Source organism: Onychostoma macrolepis, chromosome 10 (assembly GCF_012432095.1).
Source record: "Onychostoma macrolepis isolate SWU-2019 chromosome 10, ASM1243209v1, whole genome shotgun sequence".
Lineage (NCBI taxonomy): Eukaryota > Metazoa > Chordata > Actinopteri > Cypriniformes > Cyprinidae > Onychostoma > Onychostoma macrolepis.
The window spans coordinates 13,711,329-13,733,519 of NC_081164.1; the positions used below are offsets into that span (position 1 = coordinate 13,711,329).

Here is a 22,191-nt window from a genome sequence, read left to right on the forward strand (position 1 = left end):
ACCGTATCGAGTCAATGGACAAACAGAGTAACAACAGAGATGGAATGTGGGAAGATATTATGAGATCAAGTGAGCGAGAAGGAATAAGTAAAGAGGGAAATCTAACAAAGAAATGCCAAAAACAGCATAAAACAACAAGTATGGTAAAAACACCCTCTGGGAGGTTTGAGAACCACTGATATAAAGGTGAATGATAGCCACGATAAACCAGCTCAGAGGCGAGTTTTTTTGTTTTATCAGTGAGTTTTACTGCATGGAATGTACTGTTTATTTGATAGAGTGTCTGGGTTGGAAAGAGAGAAAAAGAAAAAGAGAGTAAGGGAACAGGTGCACCAAACAGTTTTACCCCAACGTCTAATCTCAACATCTTTTAAACATATTAACATTTATTTAACATTGTCTCAGTGTTTTTATAACATAGTCCGTACATCAACTCCTGTCCAGTACATCTGGATTTTTAAAACACTGAAAATGTCCTCTTGAAATCAGCATTGTTTATACTGTGGAGTTAGTTAGAAACAGTCTTTATCACAACTCAGTATCAAGGCATTTCAAATTATGAATTTAGATTAGCTGACAAATGTAAACAAATAAAAGTGTAACAATCAGTACTGAATGACTATGTAAAATGTAAAATGCTAAAACAGGGTTTGGTGTCATTGTGTGGTTACTATTGGAATTTTTTGGTAGGTATTGAAATGCTTTGGGTGGCTTAGGTCAACATTAACCAGGCCAGATGGCTCGCCTTTGCTAAACAGAGAAGCTGGACAAAGAAAAAACTAAATCCGGCCTAACCCATGGCCTGGCTAGCCGAGGGAGTGATTTACATCTTTTCAAATTTAGGCAGCAGAGTATATCACATGATGCTGGTGTGAAGGAGAAATTATACATTTACAAAGAAACACCAAAAAAAAAAGTATGAAAAAGCCTGACAATGGTTCCTTCAGGATTGCAGGAGTCAGTAGTTCAGAAATGCATCTCTCTTGAATACCACAGTATAAAAACTCATTCAAATAATGACACAACAGTCTCTGGCTGCATCCAAAATCGGATAATTTCCTACTATATAATAGGTGAAAAAGAGTATGGGACAAATTCACAATACTCATAAAACAGTAGGGAAAAAGTACCCGGATGACCTGCTACTTCCGGCAAGATTCTGAAGCGTGTATACGATGGACACTCTCCCATGAGGCCACGGGGGAAGATTTGTGAATGGCAGTGAGGCAAAGCAACTTTCATGTATGTAGTACATCAAGTTGACATTCATACTACATAGAACACACTTTTTTAGTGGTCGAAGTAATTACTTATTCAAAATAAGTACCTACTCAAGAGAATATGCGATTTCGGATGCAGCCGTTGTAAATGGTTGTGCACCAGAAAAAAAAAAAATCTGGAAAATACAGTATATGCAGTGAAAAAATATCCCGTCCATTCAGAATTAACAAGTATCAGTTATTTCGCAAACATAACTCAAAAACAAAGCTGAATAAAGTTCTGCTCGTAGATATTCAATTTACTTGCTACTAAAAATCAATGTCTTTCGAAGATTTTATGCCTTAAGTGATTTAAACACATACAGGATGACCAGTGTAGTCTGATTCCCAAACAAATGACTCGCTTACGTATGTTATTTTCATCTTAAGGCTTGTGTGACAACTCAGTGTGGTTCCCGACTCAATATTCATATGACAATGTGCAGATAAAGATACACATTGTGTTTTTGTAATTGGTTGTATTTTATAAAAACAAATTAATGATGTTAAAAATATGAAAATGGAAAATCTTACCACTTTTTTGATGTTTAGTTTTTATTTAATACACAGTTAGGACTAATTATTGGATTCAATTTATGTCACCATTAAAAACTCTGTGAAAAGTCCATCATTTGGCAACAGACTGATAAGGACAGTAAATGCAATAAAAATCACATCTCTTATTTCCCCACCCTCCCAAATGTCTTTTTTTCAGAAGTACTGAAAGAATAGTCAATGGCGCAGTTAAGGGGAATCAGAACCACAATTGATAATTCCTTACAGTTCCCAATGCTAGTTACCATCGAAGGTTACCACAGACACAAGCAGGGTAGGTTGGATAAAACTGCATTTGTTTTTCCTTCATTTAGATTACTCTCATTTGCTCAATCTACAAACGAATTAACACTGTCGAAAGTAATGAAATGGGAAGAACAAAAACATAAAAAAAATACATTCACAGAAATAAGTAAAATGATAAAGGTGCCATTTCTGGTTGTTAGTCATTTGTGGTAATGGCAGCAAGAAATCCTTAAATCAACACGGACAGAGAGAAGTCTGAACCAGAAAGCTCAGGTCACTCCGGCCGGTAACATACTGTCTCTTCTTACATCTCATGTTGATGTCATGTCTCATCCAGTGAAATAACTCAGGTGAACCTTGGACCTGAAGCCTCAAGCTGGCACAGGGTGATAATGTCAGAGATGGTTTGGAGACATTGCCCGAAATGTGATAACGAGAGTCGAGACGCGATTGTAACCAAGCAACGAATATGTGTAACACTCAAGAGGATGTGGAGAGTTTGTGATTGAGTTCATTTAGATGCACAGTGGCATTGGCTGTCTTAGTCCTACTGTCTTCGGCCTGAACCACAATGCTCTGAGCAACATACCAATGCACAGCTGGAGTCCATCTGGGGGGGTGGTTAACACATGAAAACACAAACTGCTGTAATGTGGATATGCGTGTTAAGTGTGTATAATTTGGCATTGTGTGTCTAGGGTAAGTGAGCAGTTTATCATGGCGTATACAGTACTTCAAAAGGCCGGGCAAAGAGCGAGAAGCCCTCAAATCATCACGAGAGGACTCCCGTGCTGCGCTGAGGGGTTTTTCTTTGACCACTTAACTTTGACCTCCAACCTCTTGGAAATCTCAGAAGAGTCTCCATCTGAAACGGTCGATCATCCGTCCACACCTCCTCCACATGCGAATCCTGCTGCTCACATAAAAATGTTTAAAAAACCTCAAAAACAAACAAGCAGGCGCTGAGGAGTTGCGATAGGAAGCTGATGAAGTGGAAGGAATGAAAAACTGTTTCTTTGATGCTTAATAAATAAATCAGATGGAGGTCCGAGTTCAGAAAAGACAGACATTTACAATCAGATGAACTGAGAAAAACAAAATAAAGAGGGTGAATTCACTAAACAGTTGCACTACTTTTGCGCCCGGTACACACAGAGTCTCATTCACTAGCCACCCACAATCCAGTTTAACAAGTGCTTAGTGAATAGTGTTTAAAAAATTTCATTGAATTATTACATAATTTTTTCCTTTTCCGCACAAACAAGCCTTATTTTAGAATGCACAAACATTCTATAATAGATCCAACTAAGCCAAAAAATCTTGATTCTGCCAACTACACTAAAATTTTTTAGATTGTTCCAAAGCGCAAGGAATACTGAATTCGGTATCTTCACCAGATCCTGTCAGAAGACATCTGGTATCCAAAACCGCCTAAAAAGACGCGAATGAGCTAATATTTAAAAAAGATGATTGTGTAAAATATATAGTGACAATGGCAACGTTAATTCATCAAATGATGATCAAATAATGAAAAAAGCTTTTGAAATGGAAACATATCTAGTCAAAACCGTTTTTGGCATTTTAAAGAATCTAGATTTCTAGATCTTATCGATACTGTACAGTCCCAGTAAAGTACAGCAGATTGCACCAGTCCGCAGGTGGCGAATTGTGGCGTGGAGATGGTGTTTAGATCTTTTGGGCATGTTTTTATTGTTTTCATTGAGTGAATAGACCACTAAAACAATGCATGTGCAAATAAACGACGCAATCAGCCAGTGCACTTTCTTAGTGAATTTCCCCCCAGAGGGTAAAAATGTAAGAACTACTTATATTATTTATACAGGTATTCTTTTTTATGAATCACTCTCTACTGTTTGGTTTTGAGGATAAGCACAATAACTCAATTTCAACCATCAGAATGGACGTGTAAACTCATCTCCAACAAGTGTGTGACGTACATTCACTTGCACCTGAGTACATGTGAAATCCGTGATCCACCCGCCTCAGACACACACACACACACACACACACACACACACACACAAACACACTTGTAAATAAATGCTATGACATAAAAGCTGGATTAACCACTTTCCTAGAACTCAACTTCACATCCAAGTTCTAGTATCGCGTATAGGCTCTTAAATATAGAGTCACTTGGACACACAGCGCATGTGTGTGTGGTACCATAAATTCTGGACGGGTTGTCTGCGTGTTCGCTGATCTCATACTTTGTAGTAAATATTGGATGGACTCTGAGGAGGCATCTCTTGAACGATGTAGACGGGGTGTCCGTAATCGCCGCTGACTTTTTCGTAATGGGGGCAGTACGCCGAGTCAGAGGTCCGCAGGGGAATGATGATATCACTGGGCTCTGAGCCATTATTGTTGCCCCCGCCAGCCCCCGTAGCCGCCCCGCAGGAGCTACCTCTCTTTGGGGTAAGAGAGGAGAGCGTAAGGGCTGGGTGGTGAGTTTCGGCGTGCTTGGCTTTCCGTCGCCGGTAACACACGACAGCGATCACTACGGTGATCAGGAGGATGAAGGCTCCCCCAGCACCGCCGGCGATTAGGGCGATGTTAGAGACGGACACGGTGCCGCTGTCTCCCCTCTCTCCGGCCTCACCTCCATCACCTGCTTTAGAGCCACTTTCTGTATCTGAAACATAAAAGAGCTGATAAATCAACGACCCGACTTCTGAAGCTCACTTGCTTTTTGGATTTATCTTCTACGACAAACATCCTGATAGCATTTAGATTAGATTCGATTTAATCCATAACTAGCTTTGATTTCTTCCGGCTTGAGTTCAAATGTGCCTTGTGTTTGGCTTCAACACTGCTGGTTTCTCAAATATTTACCTTATGGAGATCAACCAGTGCAGTCTACAAGTTTAAACAGTCTCTAAGTTTAAAAAAAAAATCTATTACAAAACGCACGAGACATGACAACAGATGCATATGCATATCTATGGCATCAAGGTTAATACGTAAATGCAGCTGAAAGAAATAATTAACAACAATTTTCATAATAAAAATTGTTTACTTGGGATCTTTCTGAACCTGGGTTAACATTCTATTTTAGTGCGATTATAGTTATTATTTATATACTATTACAATATTTATTATTACATTTACATTACATTTACATTTATGCATTTAGCAGACGCTTTTATCCAAAGCGACTTACATTGCATTGAAGTTACAGTTTTTACATTTTATCAGCTCTTGCTTTCCCTGGGAATCGAACCCATGATCTTGGCGTTGCTAGCGCCATGCTCTACTATTTGAGCTACAGGAAAGCTCAAATAGTTATAATTAATAATAATTATTATTTTGAATAAGCTTTTATTATTTTCAATTTGAGTTATTTTGCTTTGCATGCTTTTTATTTTTATTTTGCTTTAATACAAAATTATTTCAGTAGAGATTATTAAATTTGTTTTATTTTAGTAATTTTACAAATATTTTGTAGTTAATGTTTTTCATCTAATATTTATGTTTTATTTCAGCTTCATTTCAATGAACAAAAATAGCTTTTTAATAGTTAGTTTTAGTTCATTTACAAACACGCAATTCGCATATCTATGAGATTTATACATCAATTGAAACTTCACAAAAATCTGCTGTAAAGTTTTTTAAAACCTACAAAATAAAGACAAACATGAAAAGGATAACGCAGAGAAGCATTAACCATCGCTTAACTGTTTCCTCCAGGCACTAAAACAAAACAGTGTAAAAAATGTGTAACTGCAAAAAGTCCTTGAATATTTCATGAGTGCGTGTTACTCATGACATACGGAACTGTTATGTTCACAGGGACCCAGGTTTGAGTCTGACTTGGGTCATGTACCGAACCCATTTCCCTTCTCTCTCCCTCCACTTTCCTGTCAACTGTCCACTGTCCTATACAGTAAAGGAAAAAGGCCAATAAAAATAAACAATAAAAAAGTGAAAATTTAATGAAGCAACCATTATTGGTTTGGCTGATTGGCTGTCTGTTACTAAACATTTTTGCTGTTTCACTCCGTAACTGGGTTAGTACCTCTACGGCAAGGTTTCATAATCCAGGTGCAGTGCTAACATCTTTTCAAAATGACAAAAGTGAAACATTGCTTAACACAGGATTAAAAGTGGCCTTAATCCTGGGTTAAAAAACAGATGTTAAGCCAGGGTTAAGCTTATAAGCGAATGTGAAAGTGTCCCGCATTATTTCTGACTCTTACCTGGGATTCTGTTGCTGGGACGGCCTGGATCAGGTTTGGGTTTTGGGGGAAGGCCATATGCAGCTATGAAAGAAAAACAAAGTGATTATATGATGAAAAACAATCAGAACATTTTGATGCAAAGTTCAATTGCTTCAATTATGAACAGGAGCAAGTGTTGACACAATGTTTATTGATTTTTGACTCCGTTTCATTGCTTAGGTTCATTCATTGATGTGTTTTTGGAGGTGATGATGATACTCACTCTGTCCCACTTTGAGAACCAGCTTCATCCCTCGCGTCACACAAACGCCTCCTCTCATGCTGTCGATCCCTTCTTTTGTTCCGTCAGAGGTAGCTTTGGAAAAAAGATGAAAGAAAAAAAAAAACCACAATATCAATATCAAGGTTCTTTCAGCATTTCCATTGGTGTGAAATGACGGCTGACTGGAACTCTCTGACTTAGCAATAAAACACTGGTTTATGACTCCCCATTACTTCACAGCAATGTGCAGCCACTCACTCATATAAAGGAAAATCAAGCATAACTGTGTAACTGGCAATTTCTATGAATACAGAACACACTGGTGTCCAATTACTTTTTAAGTTATTTATCAGAGGCACAAATCCATATTCGTGTTGTGATAACTATGAGACATTCATGACAGACTAACATAACATAGCATGAAATGAAGCATTTTTTTTTTTAAACAAATCACATTTCTGTATCCCCCCTTAAAACTGTAATTTTAGCAGGTCTCAACTATCAAGCAATTAAAATGATACAAGTTTTGATATAATCTGTTCAAGTGACATTTGTTTCATTGTAGTAAGTCAAGTTAGGTTTATTTTAAACAATACACATTACAAAATAGCTTTTCAGACTGGATTACTATATCATGAATGCATCATAATTGTGATAGAAAATTAGCTTGTGGTACAACATTATAGACTAACCATTTTACTTGAAAGTTACTCCATAATTTTGAACTAAAATGTCATTTAAAAACTGGTAATTAAAAAAATTCTAAAAACAACATTTAGCTGATTTCCATGTTTCACACACAATCCTGAAACCCTAGAAGTCATATCATTTGATTCACTTCTGCAGCATGAGGGGAAATAAATAAACTCAATCCATTTTCTTAATTTTGAGTGCATTCATTAAGCTCAACCTTTATAAACAACTCTGTTTTTGATGTTTGTTTAATGCCTGATTATACAAAACAAAATCTCACAAATCAGGGAAGTCCCATTTTTTGTAAAAGCTTCACAAATCTTATAAGATGAACAGAAAACAAACAGCTCATGTTATATTTAATTTGACCTCCTGCAGTTGACGATCAACATCTTTTGAAGGCTCAACGCTGCTTTCACTCACCATTTCTTGAAAAATGACTTTATGTAATGTAAATGTACTTTCTAATTAATTTAAGTTAATGTCAGTTTAATGAAGTTCAAATTGATATGAGTTTAATTCAGTCATTATCACTTTTGTTGCAAAATATAAGTAAAATTATTGTTGCCAGTTAATTAAAAAATGAATCAAATCAATTAAAATAAATGAAAAATCAATGTTTACATTTTACATTTTACATTTACGCATTTAGCAGACGCTTTTATCCAAAGCGACTTACATTGCATTCAAGTTACAGTTTTTACATTTTATCAGCTCTTGCTGTTTGCAGAGAACAAATTCCAAAATTAAGATTGTGTCGGTAAATCATTAAATAGACAAACACAAAAGGTTGCTTTGGAAGTCAATATGTTATTTCCATGTCAATGCACATGTTGCTTTGAGCTTGTCATTGCGACTGAGGTGGTCGTCCACACAGGATGCGTTCCTGTATGCCAGCACACTTTCTAGCATTGCTTCTTGCCTATTTAGTACTTGCCTCTCTCTCCAGGCTGCGTTGTATATAGGAAACTGTCTCTCAGGAATAACAGAGACTCGACCGCAACTATGTTGCCTTTTAACCATGTATACAATCATCCCTCAGCGTGCACATACACACACAGTCATTGCATCTTCTAGCCTTCACATTACTAAATATTTCATAGGTGAGGCGCCCCTCTGAAAAACTTGGTACTTTATCCATGTAAGTCTGAATAACTCAGCATCCAGGCACTGAATACTGCATTCAAACAATGTTCGAGCTCCATCCCCATGGTACAAAGAGCTTCATCTTTAAACTTATTTTCCTTTCCAAATAGGACGATATTGAATTCTTCATTGCAGAAACACTTTGTATTCGATCCATTCAATATTTTATTGAACCCCTGAATGACACACCGTAGTTAATCTGCAGCGCTCGGAAACCACAGCGCTCACGTTTCAAAGACTTTTCCCATCCAAAATACCTCGATTATTATGTTCTTAGGAAAACATTACGGCAGACGGCCGAGGAGCACATGACGATGAGGGGTGCCAGCAAACATTCAATAGTTTTTCTGCTTGAGGGTAACAGTTTTATTTTTTTATGTGAAGCTTGATAACAAGGAACTGAGGCTGGGCTCCATATTTGCCGGCTGGCTAATGAATTTGAAGTTTATGTTCAAAGCACTTTTGTGCAATGATGTCAGCCACAGATTTAGGATATTTTCTGAATTCAATACAAATTAAGCTCTATCGACAGCATCCGTGACATGCTTTCAGTAACCACCCAAATTCAATTAGAGAAAAAAATTAAATAAACGAATTGTGTTTATGACAATGCTCTTGCAATGCGCTTATATTAATTCTTATATTCTAACTTCTCTATAAATGTGTGTTTGATTTAAGCTATAAAGTATCTAAATAATCCTTTTAAATGAAGTGAGGCTGATGAACCTCTTGTCATTTAAAAATGTTTCTTATGCTCAACAAGGCTGCATTTATTTGCTCCAAAAATACAGTAAACAGTAATATTGTGAATTTTTTTTTAGCATCATTTCTCCAGTCTTCAGTGTCGAATCCTTCAGAAATCATTTTTATATGCCGGTTTGCAGCTCAAGAAACATTTCTCTTAATTATCAGTGTTAAAAACAGTAGAGCTGCATTATGTACATTTTCAGAATTCTTTGATGAATAGAAATCAAAATAACAGCATTTATTTGGAATAGAAATCTTTTGCAACATTAGAAATGCCTTTACTGTCACTTTTGATGAATTGAATGCATCTGTGATAAATAGAAGCATTAATTATTAAAAACATCTTTCTGACCTTAAACTTTTGAATGGTAGTGTACTTCTTGTCTTTGTAAACAGTGACTTCATGGTATTATTGGGTATACATGAGTGAAAAAGTTAATGTAACTTTGAGCAGACAAGGTTAGTATCATTTAACATATACAGTGGGTAAAATAAGTATTGAACACGTCACCATTTTTCCCAGTAAATATATTTCTAAAGGTTCTATTGACATGGAATTTTCACCAGATGTCGGTAACAACCCAAGTAATCCATACATACAAATAAAACAAAACAACTAAGTTCAGAAATGAAGTTATGTGTAATAAGGGAAAAAGTATTGAACTACTGAAATTTATTTAATACTCTGCACAAAAGCCTTTGTTGGTAATGACAGCTTCAAGATGCCTCCTGGATGGAGAAACGTTGCATGCATTGCTCAGGTGTGATTTTGGCCCATTCTTCCACAGAGTCTTCAAATCTTGAAGGTTATGTGGGCCTCTTCTATGAACTCGGGGGAAGATTTAAAAAAAAAAATATTTTAATCTGTTCTGGTAGAATGCCTTGCCCCACAGACCTCCATTATAAGTGCACTACTGAAAACACAGTGATTTTCTGTGGCAATCGACAGCATGACACAGGTGCTGTCCATGGAGCAACTTGAATTAAACCCAGAAAACCTCTTTCAAATTCATGAATTTCAAAACTTTGCAATTCGCCTAAAAAATGTCAAAAACATTACAACAAATTTATGTTAAAATCAAGAACAATGATGAAACCCTTGGATTTCATCCAAAGAGCCTCTTACAATAAAGCCAAATATTACATTTACCCAAAACTGACTTAAATAAAGAATAATCCTTAGAGAATACACACAACATATAAAAAATTCACCCCCCTCACATGTAAACACACAGAAATACACACTAACACACACTCATGGACCGAATCCAAAAAAACATGACCTTTTTAGTGCTCACAGCAGTCATTAGTCAACACACTGGAGGTGTAGAAAAAAAATGATTCATCACCTAATGGCTCTCATTGTGTTCCTCACCTCCCTCGCTCTCTCTTTTCTCCCTCTAGGGATGCAGAGATGTTGAGTAAAGGTGTAAAAGCTGAACTTGATCAGCAGAGAGAGGAACAAAGAGTTACCTAGGGTTGTCGTGATACCAAAATGTCAGTAGTCAAGGTTTCATGATTCTTGATGCCAATTTTGTTACCACATCAAAAACTAATATGCTAATGAACAAGACACTTTACTTAGAAAGCAAAATAAATATATAATTATTAACAAATTAAACGAAAAAGGCATGTAGCTTTTATATTGATCAATAAAAGGATTAGTTAACTTCCAAACAAGTCTTTCTTTCTTCAGCTGAAAAGAAATTAATTTTTTTGAGGAAAACATTCCAGGATTTTTCTCCATATAGTGGACTTCAATGGTAGCCAATGGGTTGAAGGTCCAAATTGCAGTTTCAAAGCAGCTTCAAAGGGCTCTACATGATCCCAGCTGAGGAATAAGGGCCTTATCTAGTGAAACGATAAGTTTATTATATTTTGTATATGTATTTATTACATATGACTAGTTTATTATATTTTGTATATGTATTCATATTTTATTAATGATTTAATTCATTTTTATAATCACAAAAACATTTGGATGTGAGTATTTGAAAGCAGCTGTAAAACGGAGCTATAAATACATTGAGTCTGCAGTTTATCATTGACTTGGTACCAAAGTACCTGCATTTCTGACATCCCTAGAAGGAACTACGAGAAAAAAGAGGAAGAGGGTGAGCAGAAAGGTGAGTGGGCGTAGAAAAACAGTATTCTGGATGGTTCTTATGATAGTTGTGGTAGACAAGAGGCCGTGGGTTTAAAAGGAAGATGAAAAGCAGACATGACACACACTGCAGTGCAGACTTTACAGTCTACATGTTCTCCCGAGCAGTCGAAAAATCACAGACGAGAGAGAACAACGGATGACTTCGGTAATTGAGACGATGATCTGCGGTGATGTACAGAAAAGCATGTCTGGAACTGAGATGAAGGAAAAAAACTGTCCTGAACATTTTGAAACGACCCACATACTGATCCGCTCCACCCCTCTCCCAAAATTCCCCAGCCCCCTACACAACCCCCACCTGAGAAAAGGGGATTGACCCACGATGACCAGCGATGGGAGCAACAACAGCTCGAAAAGATGGTTTTAAACCCCGACAAATAAGGCCAGCGGCCAAGTCAACCTTTTCAGCCCACTAGGAATTAGCACAATCTGTTTGGGCTGCACAAACCCAGAGTAATTTTCCCTAAGTAAGCTCAAGTTCCTGCTGGCAAGAGGGCCTCCATGACCTCATTATCCTGCAGCTGTGCCAGGGCAGGCCTAAAGGGGGCAGCACGCAATATGAGACACACTGTGGGTGTGTGAGAGATTATGTGAGAACACATTCCAACATAGAGAAGAGGCCTTCCAATGACAGAAAATATCTCCGACAAAACCACGCCAGAGCGGGACTGTTCAAGGACACCTCGGGAAATCACTTTTTAAATGTAGCTCAGTGTAACATAGGGACATAGTAAGTGATCTGAAAAGTATGGGAATCTCATTATAAACTTTTTCACTTTGCCTTATGAATATTAATTATTGGCCACCTGATTTGCTGAAAGATACACTGTAAAAAAAAAACAGTTTTTCAAAGTTGTAATCAAAACAAAACAAAACAAAACTATTACACGAAAATACAATTTTAGTTTTTAGGGTTTAGAGCTGTTTAATTCCAAAGTTTTGGAATTCCTGGCTCTGGAATTAACTCTGGAATCAATTCTTCACTGTTGTTTCTGATTCTTTTTCTTTTCTTTTTTTAAAGAATGGAGTTGCTGTGACTATGTTATGATGGCTACCTTCCTTTTACAAATCACGTCTACTCACCATAAAATAACTTATTTTTTTTGACAGAATCATTGAAACAAACTGTCTGAAAGAACTGATTTGTGGAAACGAATCCAACTTATCATCACTATTACTAAATGACTAAGAGGCTATTAAAGCGGAATTGATTCTCTTCGATGGAATTGATTCCAATTTTAGTAATTGATTCTTAATTGCCAACACTTTGGAAACAAGGAATCATTTCAAATTTTAAAGGAATCAAATCAAATTTACTAGCAATTTTGAAGTGAAACTTTTTTCAGCATCACATTATTTTTCAGTGGCACTAAACATTGTAGGATTACCCCTTACTGCTTATTTGCCAAACAGCTTTCTTTAGTGTGTCCTGAAGCTGGAAGATGGGAACATAAACTATTTTCCAAAGGTCAAAACCATATTGGACCTGAAACCTCACCTTTTGACTGTGGGAATGCAATGAACTTTGCAATAGAGTTCAGATGTTCTGGTTTTCGGGCCTGTTGCTGTGATCTGTAACACATAAAGTCCTGTCATGCAGTGGATTGTGGTTAAACAAGTCTCTTTCATCTGCCGCTACACAGATGTGATGAACTAAGTGAGCGCGTTTATGAGGAACAGTTGTTCAATTGCTTCACTGAGCTGTGCAGTGATTGGATGAATAGCTTAAAAGGATAGTTCACCCAAAATCAAGATTCTGTCATCATTTATTCGCCCTATAATGTTGTTTCAAACCTTTCTTTATTCTGCCCTTTAATATGTCCCTTCCCAACTTCCTGGTTGAATATGAAATGTCATAAAGAAAAACAGACAAACAAACAAACGAACTGCACTTGTCTAGCAATGTCATGGGGTGTTTAATTATGACAAATACCAATTTTCTTCCACTGTGATTCTTTAATTAACGCCTCCAAGTCAAGGCTCAAATAAAATCTCAAGTATCTCCAGCGGTAATAACAACATCGTAGTGACGTCCGTTATTCCGGCTTGTCTTGAAGGCAGCATGTGGCTGCCTGACACACACCCTGAGTGACAGTTCAGTCCCTATGGAAACAGGGCTAAAATCCCACAGCTGTAATCTTAAATGTCATCTTTGGTGAGCAATTGACAGGTATTAACAGCTAATCCTGTCTGACATCCTCTCCCCACACACACGTGCACACACACACACAGTGGGTTATCCTGTTTTAATGACTGACCCATCCAGCAGCTCAGTGCAGAAATGTCCAGACCGCGCACAAAGCTGCGACCCCTGCGGTGCACAGAACAGAATGGCGACAGGGACATAACTCAGACTCTTCTACTATCACAACAACAAAATACCAAACTATTTCTTTAACAAGGTCATAAACTCACAGCCAGAGTAATAAATCCAGCCACAACTAATGAAACAAGACATAACTCCCTCCTAGTTAAGTGCACTGTCCAGGCCTGCTGCTCCCTGCAGCTCAGACGAGAGACACTTAGGTGGCAGAGGTTCTGTAAGGGTTCTTGTAAACTTGGTTAAATAATCACAGGGACTGGTCAAAAATTCAAGTGAATCCCTGCATTTTGTACTTTCAGTGCTGCTTTTAATGGACATTTTCATGAGGCAACATTAAGAATTAATGATCTAAACGGGGATAGATAATAGAGAGAGAGAGAGGGATAGAGATGAGATGAGTAAAAGATAGAACAGCATGTGGGAGTGAAGGACAGTGGATGAGAAAGGTGAGAGGCCACAGTCTAATTTAAGAGAGTTTAATAAAAGGGAAAAGAAGAGAGAGAGACATACAGAGTGGTGAAGAATGTCCAGGTCATATTTCATCCTAATAATAAAAAGAAAGAAGGACTATTAAGATTTACAAATTCTCATCACCATAATGCATTCAGATTATATTCTGATCATATTATATTCTATTATATGTGTGGGTTCTCACAAAATCTATTACAAAAATGTCCAGTCCATATTTCATTCACTCTAAAATCAAAATAATTTAATTAAGATTTTTTTGGATTGTGACATTATCTTAATTTTTTTAAAGATAAATAACAAGAAGAAGAAGAAGAAATAAATGAATAAATAAAGATACTTGTTCTCAGAATATCATTATTTTAATAAGGCTTTTAAATATTATTTAAATTTGGGAGGTATTTATACATGATGATTCATTCGTTGCTCTTTTCTATTGTCCTGAAAATGAAAATCACAATGCAAAACATCTTAATGGTCTTGAACATAGAATTAATTAATTAATTAATTGTTTTATTTTTTTACTTATTTATTTATTTAATGAAAAATGCAATTTCTTATTACTTTATTAAATTTTTTGGAAGGCCAGACAAGACCTGGACAGGTTCTTGACAGGTTTCTCCAAGGTACAGAGAAGTGAAGCGAGAGCGGGAATGACTCCGAAGGAACAATCTGAGTGAGATGGTAAAGGTTTTTCTAGGTCATGTTCATGTCAATAATGTTTGGAGGAGCTGGAGAGACGAGGACAAGAAAAGGAAGGCAGAAAACAGATCTACTGTCTCACTTTTAAACAGCTTTTAAAGCGCAAGCACACCTGTCAATCAGACGCCGACAACAGCAGATCCCGCACATACTACCTGTCTAACATCAATGCCGCGTTTATACACACACACACCCTCACACTTTCAGACAAAACCCACACAGCGAACTCAAACTGCATATTCAGCAGTGTGAAATCTCTGTCCCCATGTTGGAGGTGAGTATATGATGCATGTTTGAAGAGGTGTGGAGAGGCATTAACAAAACGAGAACTCATTACTGCTCCGCGGTTCCTCCTCCCTCATCCAAATCCCAGTGCGGCCCCACCACCAAAACCTTGTACCACAAAGAGCCGAGATAAAGACACATTATTGAGAATCAGCGTGCTGAAATAACGCGCTCTGACATCTGAGTCAGCCCGCAGCCAGCAGCGTGGAGGTGGGGGCGCGGGGAACAGTTAAAGAGGAGGGAGATGGGAGAGGGAGAGAGAGAGAAACTCTATGAACTCTGCGCTGATGAGGTACCGCAGTAGACATCGCAGATCTCCATGGATCTGCCCACAGCTTGATGCGGACTAAAGTGCTATACATTAACATCATGAAATATGCATATTTCAGACAGCAGCAGTCCTTATTCATCGCCAGCTGACAGCAAACATGGTTCTGAAAGCGTATTTATAATTAATGAAAGCATCATCCCTATTGGCAAAAACCTTTTTTCAAGGTTGATATTTCCTCTAAATCTGGCTAATGTGTGGAAATGATTTTAAACATCATAAACCAGAGGAAAACCTGTAATCTCCTTGGGAAAAAAGCGGATCATTCCACTCAATTTGACTAATATAAAATGTGCAATATAAGACATTTCAAAAACAAATCTTGAAACTTTTCTATATGCACGATAAAACAGCCTGTGACAGTTTCCGTAGTCTGCTGTCTTTAGAAAGATGTGCGTGTGTCTATATACTTATCAGATGTACATTAAGCACTTCAGCTCTGAATTAATTACAGTGCTTCCCCACAAACGTCTGCGATTAATTCAGCTTAAACCTGCTTTACATACGAACCGCATTCAAACATTTCTTTGTAGATAATATCAGCTTTGAGAGCGTCTTTATAAACTTTCAAATACACTATTGTTCCAAACTTTGTGGTCAGAAAGAAATGAATACTTTTATTCAGCAAGGCTGCATTAAATTCGTCAAAAGTGACAGTAAAGAGTGCTTCTACTTTGAATAAATGCTGTTCTTTTGAACTTTGTTTATCAAAGAATCCTGAAAAAAAAGTATGACATTTTCCACAAAGCACACAACTGTTGATAATAATCAGAAATGTTTCTTGAGCAGCAAAGCAGCATATTAGAATGATTTCTGAAGGATCACATGACACTGAAGTAATGATGCTGAAACGTTGTTTTGAATGCTTGAATCTGATTGGCTGACAAAGGTTCTAAGGTGTGCAATTATTTTCAGGGAAACGTACGCCAAACGGTGTTTAAGTTCGCCAAACGATTTCAGATATTTCGAAGGTACTTACAGAATACAACAGCAAAAGAACCAAAACCCACAAAGTCAATGACCAAGCAAATAAATATAGCAAACAATAGGATAAAAATCCCAAATTATCTCCATGTTTTTGCCACAAAGTTAGGTTGATAAGCGAGGCAATAAGGCGCTGTTTTATAAGTCTATAAGTCTTACATTTTAGCTATGAGTAGACACGCTGTTGCCGAACCATGTTGAAAGTCTAAGGTAATTCACACACGCTTAATCTCTCTCTCGCTCTAATAACTTCATTATAAACTGCTCATGCCTCCGTTGCTAGGTCTAAAATGACATATTGGAATTAGGACATGTTGGATGAGATGCATAAGAAATTATTCTTAACCCACATGAGCGTTTTAAGGACAAAAACCTGACAAATGTCCTGAAATACAACATCTGAACAATATTTGAGGTGTGGTTACCGTAGTATAAGCAGAATAATTGACTCTGGTCTGTTGAATTAGCTATTAGAAAATAACTTCACATAACTTAACTTCACCACCTTGGCTGTGCATTATTTTTCTAATAATTCAACGGCTCGTTGTCAATTATTCCTTACATATGCACTCAGATTTACGAGAAAAAGTCAAAATTCTGAAAAACAGCTCACAATGCAAGATATGAAGTTCAATTACAAGAAATAAAGTGTTAGTTAGGAGATATAATTCGGCAATTGTGTGACAAAAAAGTCACAGTGTGAGATGTAAATGACTGAAGAAATGCTTTTATATCAGATACATGATGACTAGTCGACTAGTCAAATAATAAAAAGGAGCATAATGAATTGAAACTGGGATTCTTTCTTGCATTTAGCCATCTGAAAGTGCAATATATGTGTTTTATTCATAGCTTGTGCGTGCTGAATATCATAGTGCCAAAGCACCTCTGATGTGGAATTAAATTTACGCCTTGCAAGCGATGTTATTTTTTTTCTGGAAATGCAAATCTAGTTATTTTAGTGTCATGTTGTTGTATACTACAAATATTCTTAAAGGAAACAATGGAGATATCTTTATTAGCATACATACTCCATCTTCCCATTCCCCGAGATTACATCGAGGCACTGATCTCAGAGCTTGAGTTTTTCAGCACTGGCTCAGGTTCACCTGCAGTGTTTCCCTGTGTTTTGGCACAATGCAGTCTTCACTCCATTTTAACAAGATGCCAAGTCCCTGCTGGTCAAAAATGGCCCACAGCATGATGCTACACAAGCATACTTCACTGCAGGTATGGTGTTTTAAGGTGTGGGCAGCGTGAGCCCTGCACCTTTGAATTCTGTTCAAAAGCTCTACCTTGGTCTCATCTGACCACAATATCTTTTCTAGGTCTGCATTATGATATATTTTTTCTCCCAACATGGTTCTCTCCGAGTAATGGCTTCTTTTGTACCACCACCCCATGTAGGCCAGAGCTCTTGATATGATTGACTTTATATTTTATTCTTGGTTATTGAACTCTGGGGCTTCTTCAAAGCCACTGTTGACCATACGCAACTCTCCTTCTTCAGAGTTTTGAAGAACAAGCTTTCTACTCAATGTCTGGTTGGTGTGATATAGCTTGTACTTCTTGATGACGGAATGAACAATGGCTACTGAGATATCCATAGACCTAGACATTGTTTTATATAATTTGTAATTCAGTCAAGATGAGAATGTATTTAAAATAGCAACTTGTGCACTATATGGCAAGTCTTCTAAAACCTTCCATGGCTTCAGACTTGGAATATAGTGCATAAATTGTATTATGGAGATTTTTAGAGCACTGGCTACTCTCTGTCATTGTCCATCTCATTTTCTGGTCAATAAAGAGGAAATTCAAATGGATTGGATCCATGAATACAAATACAAAGGCGCTGTATGTCGGAGGAGGGCTGTCTCTTTCTCTGTCTCGTTTCCTCTGAGGTAATTATCTTAATAGGTTGACTAATAGCACCTCTCAGAAGTGTGTCAATGGTCTGGGAGGGATGGAATGGATGGGATGTGGAAATAGAACCTGACAACACACACAGGGCCCTGTGAATCACAGTCTCAACCAAACGCAAGAGAGCCTACATCAAGAATCAGTCCTGATAAGGTCAAAAGTCATTAAATCTCACCTTGTGTTTAGACCACAACAATATGCCCGAAAGAATAACACGTATTTGAAATATCTTGTTTTCAGACAATGTACTGCAGTCTGGAAACGATGCTTCTTGAGTGTTGTTCCAGTCATTATTTTTAAGTAGGAGGTGGGAAAATTCAGAGTTTCAAGCTGTGTGGAACGTAGCATAAGTATAAACAAGCTGAAAACATCTGCCAGTGCAGTGCATTGTCTATGAAAACAAGTCTTAATAACTTATGCAGTGTTGCTTCTGAAGTAAATTTGTCTTGTTTTCATTTCTTATTTTCTAAATTGCTTGATATTTTTACTAAAAAACAAGCCAAAAAAGACTAATTAATTAATGTTTCACTAAGAAGTCTTTCTTTGCACTGTATGCGAATAGTTGTTTTCATGCAGACAGTGTTTGGGATTGACAACTGTATTTACAAAACAGGCATGACTTTAAATTCTAAATAAATCTGTTCACACAGCATATTACAAAAGCGGATCAAATACTCTGTAAGAACAAATAGCCAAAGTCAGGCTTTCTTGTTCCCTTTTCTTTTCTCATGATAGCTGTAATATCACCTGTAAGTATCAAAGATGCTGTCTTTTATACCATTTTATTTATTTATTTATTTTTTAACTGTTTTTAACAAATGAAAGAGACTCAGTTTGGTTGCAAAAGCTGTTTGTCACTCATTTCAACATTGAAAATACTGTTCAAACGTTTAGGGTACAGTAAGTTTTATTTTTGAGAGAAATCAATACTTTTATTTGGCAAGGATATATTAAATTGATCAAAAGTGAAAAGGTTTCTAATGTTCTGTTTAAAAACTGCTTTCTATTCATCAAAGAATCCTGTAAAAAAAGAATCCACAAAAATATTAAGCAGCACCACTGTTTTCAACATTAATAATAATAATAATAATAAGTAATGGTTCTTGAAAAGCAAATCAGATTTCTAAAGGATCATGTGACACTGAAAAATGTAGTAATTGCCGCTGAAAAATCAGCTTATTTACAGGAATAAATGACATATAAAAATGTTTTTAAATAGAGAAATGTAATTTAATGAATGCAGGCTGCAGCCTTCGTGAAGATTTTCAAAACCCCAAACTTCTGAACGATAACTTTGTTTAAAACAAACTGTGTTGTGCTGCTGTGTGAGTGTAGCCAGTGTGTGTGTGTTTATATTCAATATTATTTCCATTTCTCCTTCACAGAGCCTTCACCTACATAACCATCCGATTTCTCCATTCTCTTTCTCTCACTCCATTCTCTCCATCCATCCCCTCAATCCCTTCATCTTCTCTCTCCCTGTCTCTAGTGAACAGCTGGTGAGGAGAATTCCCACAATCCCTCACACCATAATCTCCCTCCCTCTGCTCACACGTCCATCCATCAAAAGAGCCTTTATTCACCCCTACTGCTGCTGTGTGTGTGTGTGTGTGTGTGTGTGTGTGCTATGTCTGATGCCACTGTGTGCATTATACCTAGCTGTGTAGAAAGTTTAGTAATGTACAAATCAAATTAAAAGAAATAAACACACGAGCCACAGTGTCCATAGGGTTTTTTACGAAGATCGTATGTTTGTAAGACTCACTTTGAATGGTTCTACATTTACACAAGGTCAGGTGTGGGTTTGTTTGTGTGTTTTTATGTATATGTGTGTGTGTGTTTGTGTACTTAATGACTTTAAGCGCAGCTGCAGATGCCAGAAGGTTAATGAATCACTGTGTTAAACCGTCTATATCCCATTAACCTGAGACCTACAGCGTGATCTTTATCAGGAGAATATAAGCACACACACACACACACAGATCGCTCAGATCAAGCCGACACATGCAGAAATCGAAATAGAGCTGGAAATTCAAATGGACACATTCACAGGGATAAACACAGACTATACGCTGTGACACACACACACACATGGCGCACACACACACGTTTACACACCAACTGTAGTGTGGCAAGGGGCTCTGATTGCTGACCTAGTTTGGGAGGGACCTGTCACTACTCATAGCCATCAGATGGCAAGCTCACTGGCTCAGCATGGCAGACACACACAAACACACAACCACAAACACTGAACTTTGGAACTCAGAGAGCAGCGGCATCTGTGTGAAATTAAACAGTATGGTTTTGATTTTGACATGGCTTCAAACTGTGCAGCAAGGTATGCTAAATGTTGCCGCTAAAAATACGTAAATGTAATGGCATGCGTTAAAGTGTGCATACGAGCTGGGAAAACCTCTCAAATTTCTACTTTGCAAGTAAGTATGGGGTGCTAAATGTTGTGGGTTGAAAAATGGCGTCCCAGTATTAAGAACAAAAACTGACCAATTTTAGCAACAAAAAGTTTTTTTTTTTTTTTTTGTATGTTGAATAATTTTATATTAAAATTATTACTGGTTACACTTTAATTTAACGTGTCCTTGTTACAGTGTAATTACAGTGTAATTTAAGTACTGAGTAATATTAATTAACTGCATGTGCTTACTATATGGTTAGGGTCAGGATTAGGGTTTGGTTTAAGGTTATTTGCATGTAATTACAGTATGCATAATTTATTGTTCTTATAATAGTAAGTGCATGTAACGTGCAACAAGGACACCTTAAAATAAAGTGTTACCTTATTACTTAATTGTAATTTTATCATCAAATAAATATAAAAAAAATATTAAAATACATTCAAGTGGTGAAATAACAAAAAACTGTCTTTTAAATCAAAATATTGTATTAACATCTAAAATGTACAAATCTTAAAAAAAAAAAAAAAAAACAACATTATAAATTTTATAGCTGAATCTTAAATCAAAATCTTGCATTAAATCTAAATGTAATTTGAATCTTAAGTGTTAAAATTATTTTTAAATCCAAGTACAAATCTAGAATCAACCTAAATCTTATAAATTAATATAAATCATACATCTAAATGCACATTTTAAATCTGAATCCTAAAATAAAATCTTAAATGATAAATCTAAATGTAATCTGAATCTTAAATTTAAAAATCTATATTCAAATTGTAAATTTGAGTCTTAAATAAAAAAATAATTAAGTGTTAATGCTAAATGTAACTCAAATCTTAAATCTAAAAAAAAAAAATCTGAATTCAAATTTTAAATCAGAATCTTAATTCAAAATCTTAAATGTTAAAGATAAATGCAATCTAAATCTTAAATGGAAGTACAAATCTAAAATAATCTAAATCTTAAGTATTATTAAAATCTAAATTCAAATTTTTAATCTGAATCTTAATTTGAAGTGTTACAATCTAAATGTAAAATGTTAAATCTTAAATCTACGTATAATTTTATGCCTTAAATATAAATCTAAATGATGTTGCTCACTTGCAGACAATGTACTTTTATTGACTATAACGGGAGTGTTCTCATTTTGCTGCATCGCGCCACTCGTTTGCAGTATCACACTGTGACACACACACACACAAGTTTGTTTTTGTGAAAAGTGGGGACATCCCATAGGCGTAATGGTTTTTATAGTGTACTTGCTGTATGTGCTATTGTCCTACACCAACCCTACACCTAACCCTACCCCTTACAGGAAACTTTGTGCTATTTCAGATTTTCAATACACTCTAAGCGTTTTGAAAAGTGGGGACATGGGGCAATGTCCTGAAAAGTCACCTTCTCCTTGTAATACCTATGTTATACCCTTGTCATTATACAAATTTATGTCCTCGTTCGTCACAAAAACGTGCACACACACACACACA

At 36.5% G+C, this 22,191-nt stretch overlaps 1 protein-coding gene across 2 annotated transcripts in view; it reads right to left on the minus strand.

The window, feature by feature from the left end:
- Positions 1–245: 245 nt before the first annotated feature.
- The window catches only part of efnb3a (ephrin-B3a), a 38,488-nt gene continuing 16,542 nt past the window's right edge, over positions 246–22,191 (minus strand). For both annotated transcript variants that reach the window (XM_058788668.1, XM_058788666.1), the window contains 3 exons: positions 6,525–6,617; positions 6,281–6,343; positions 246–4,716 (listed from right to left, as the gene is read on the minus strand). In XM_058788668.1, coding sequence (XP_058644651.1) covers positions 4,286–4,716; positions 6,281–6,343; positions 6,525–6,617 — 587 coding nt within the window. In that variant the 3' untranslated portion in view covers positions 246–4,285. The remainder of the gene's footprint in view (positions 4,717–6,280; positions 6,344–6,524; positions 6,618–22,191) is intronic.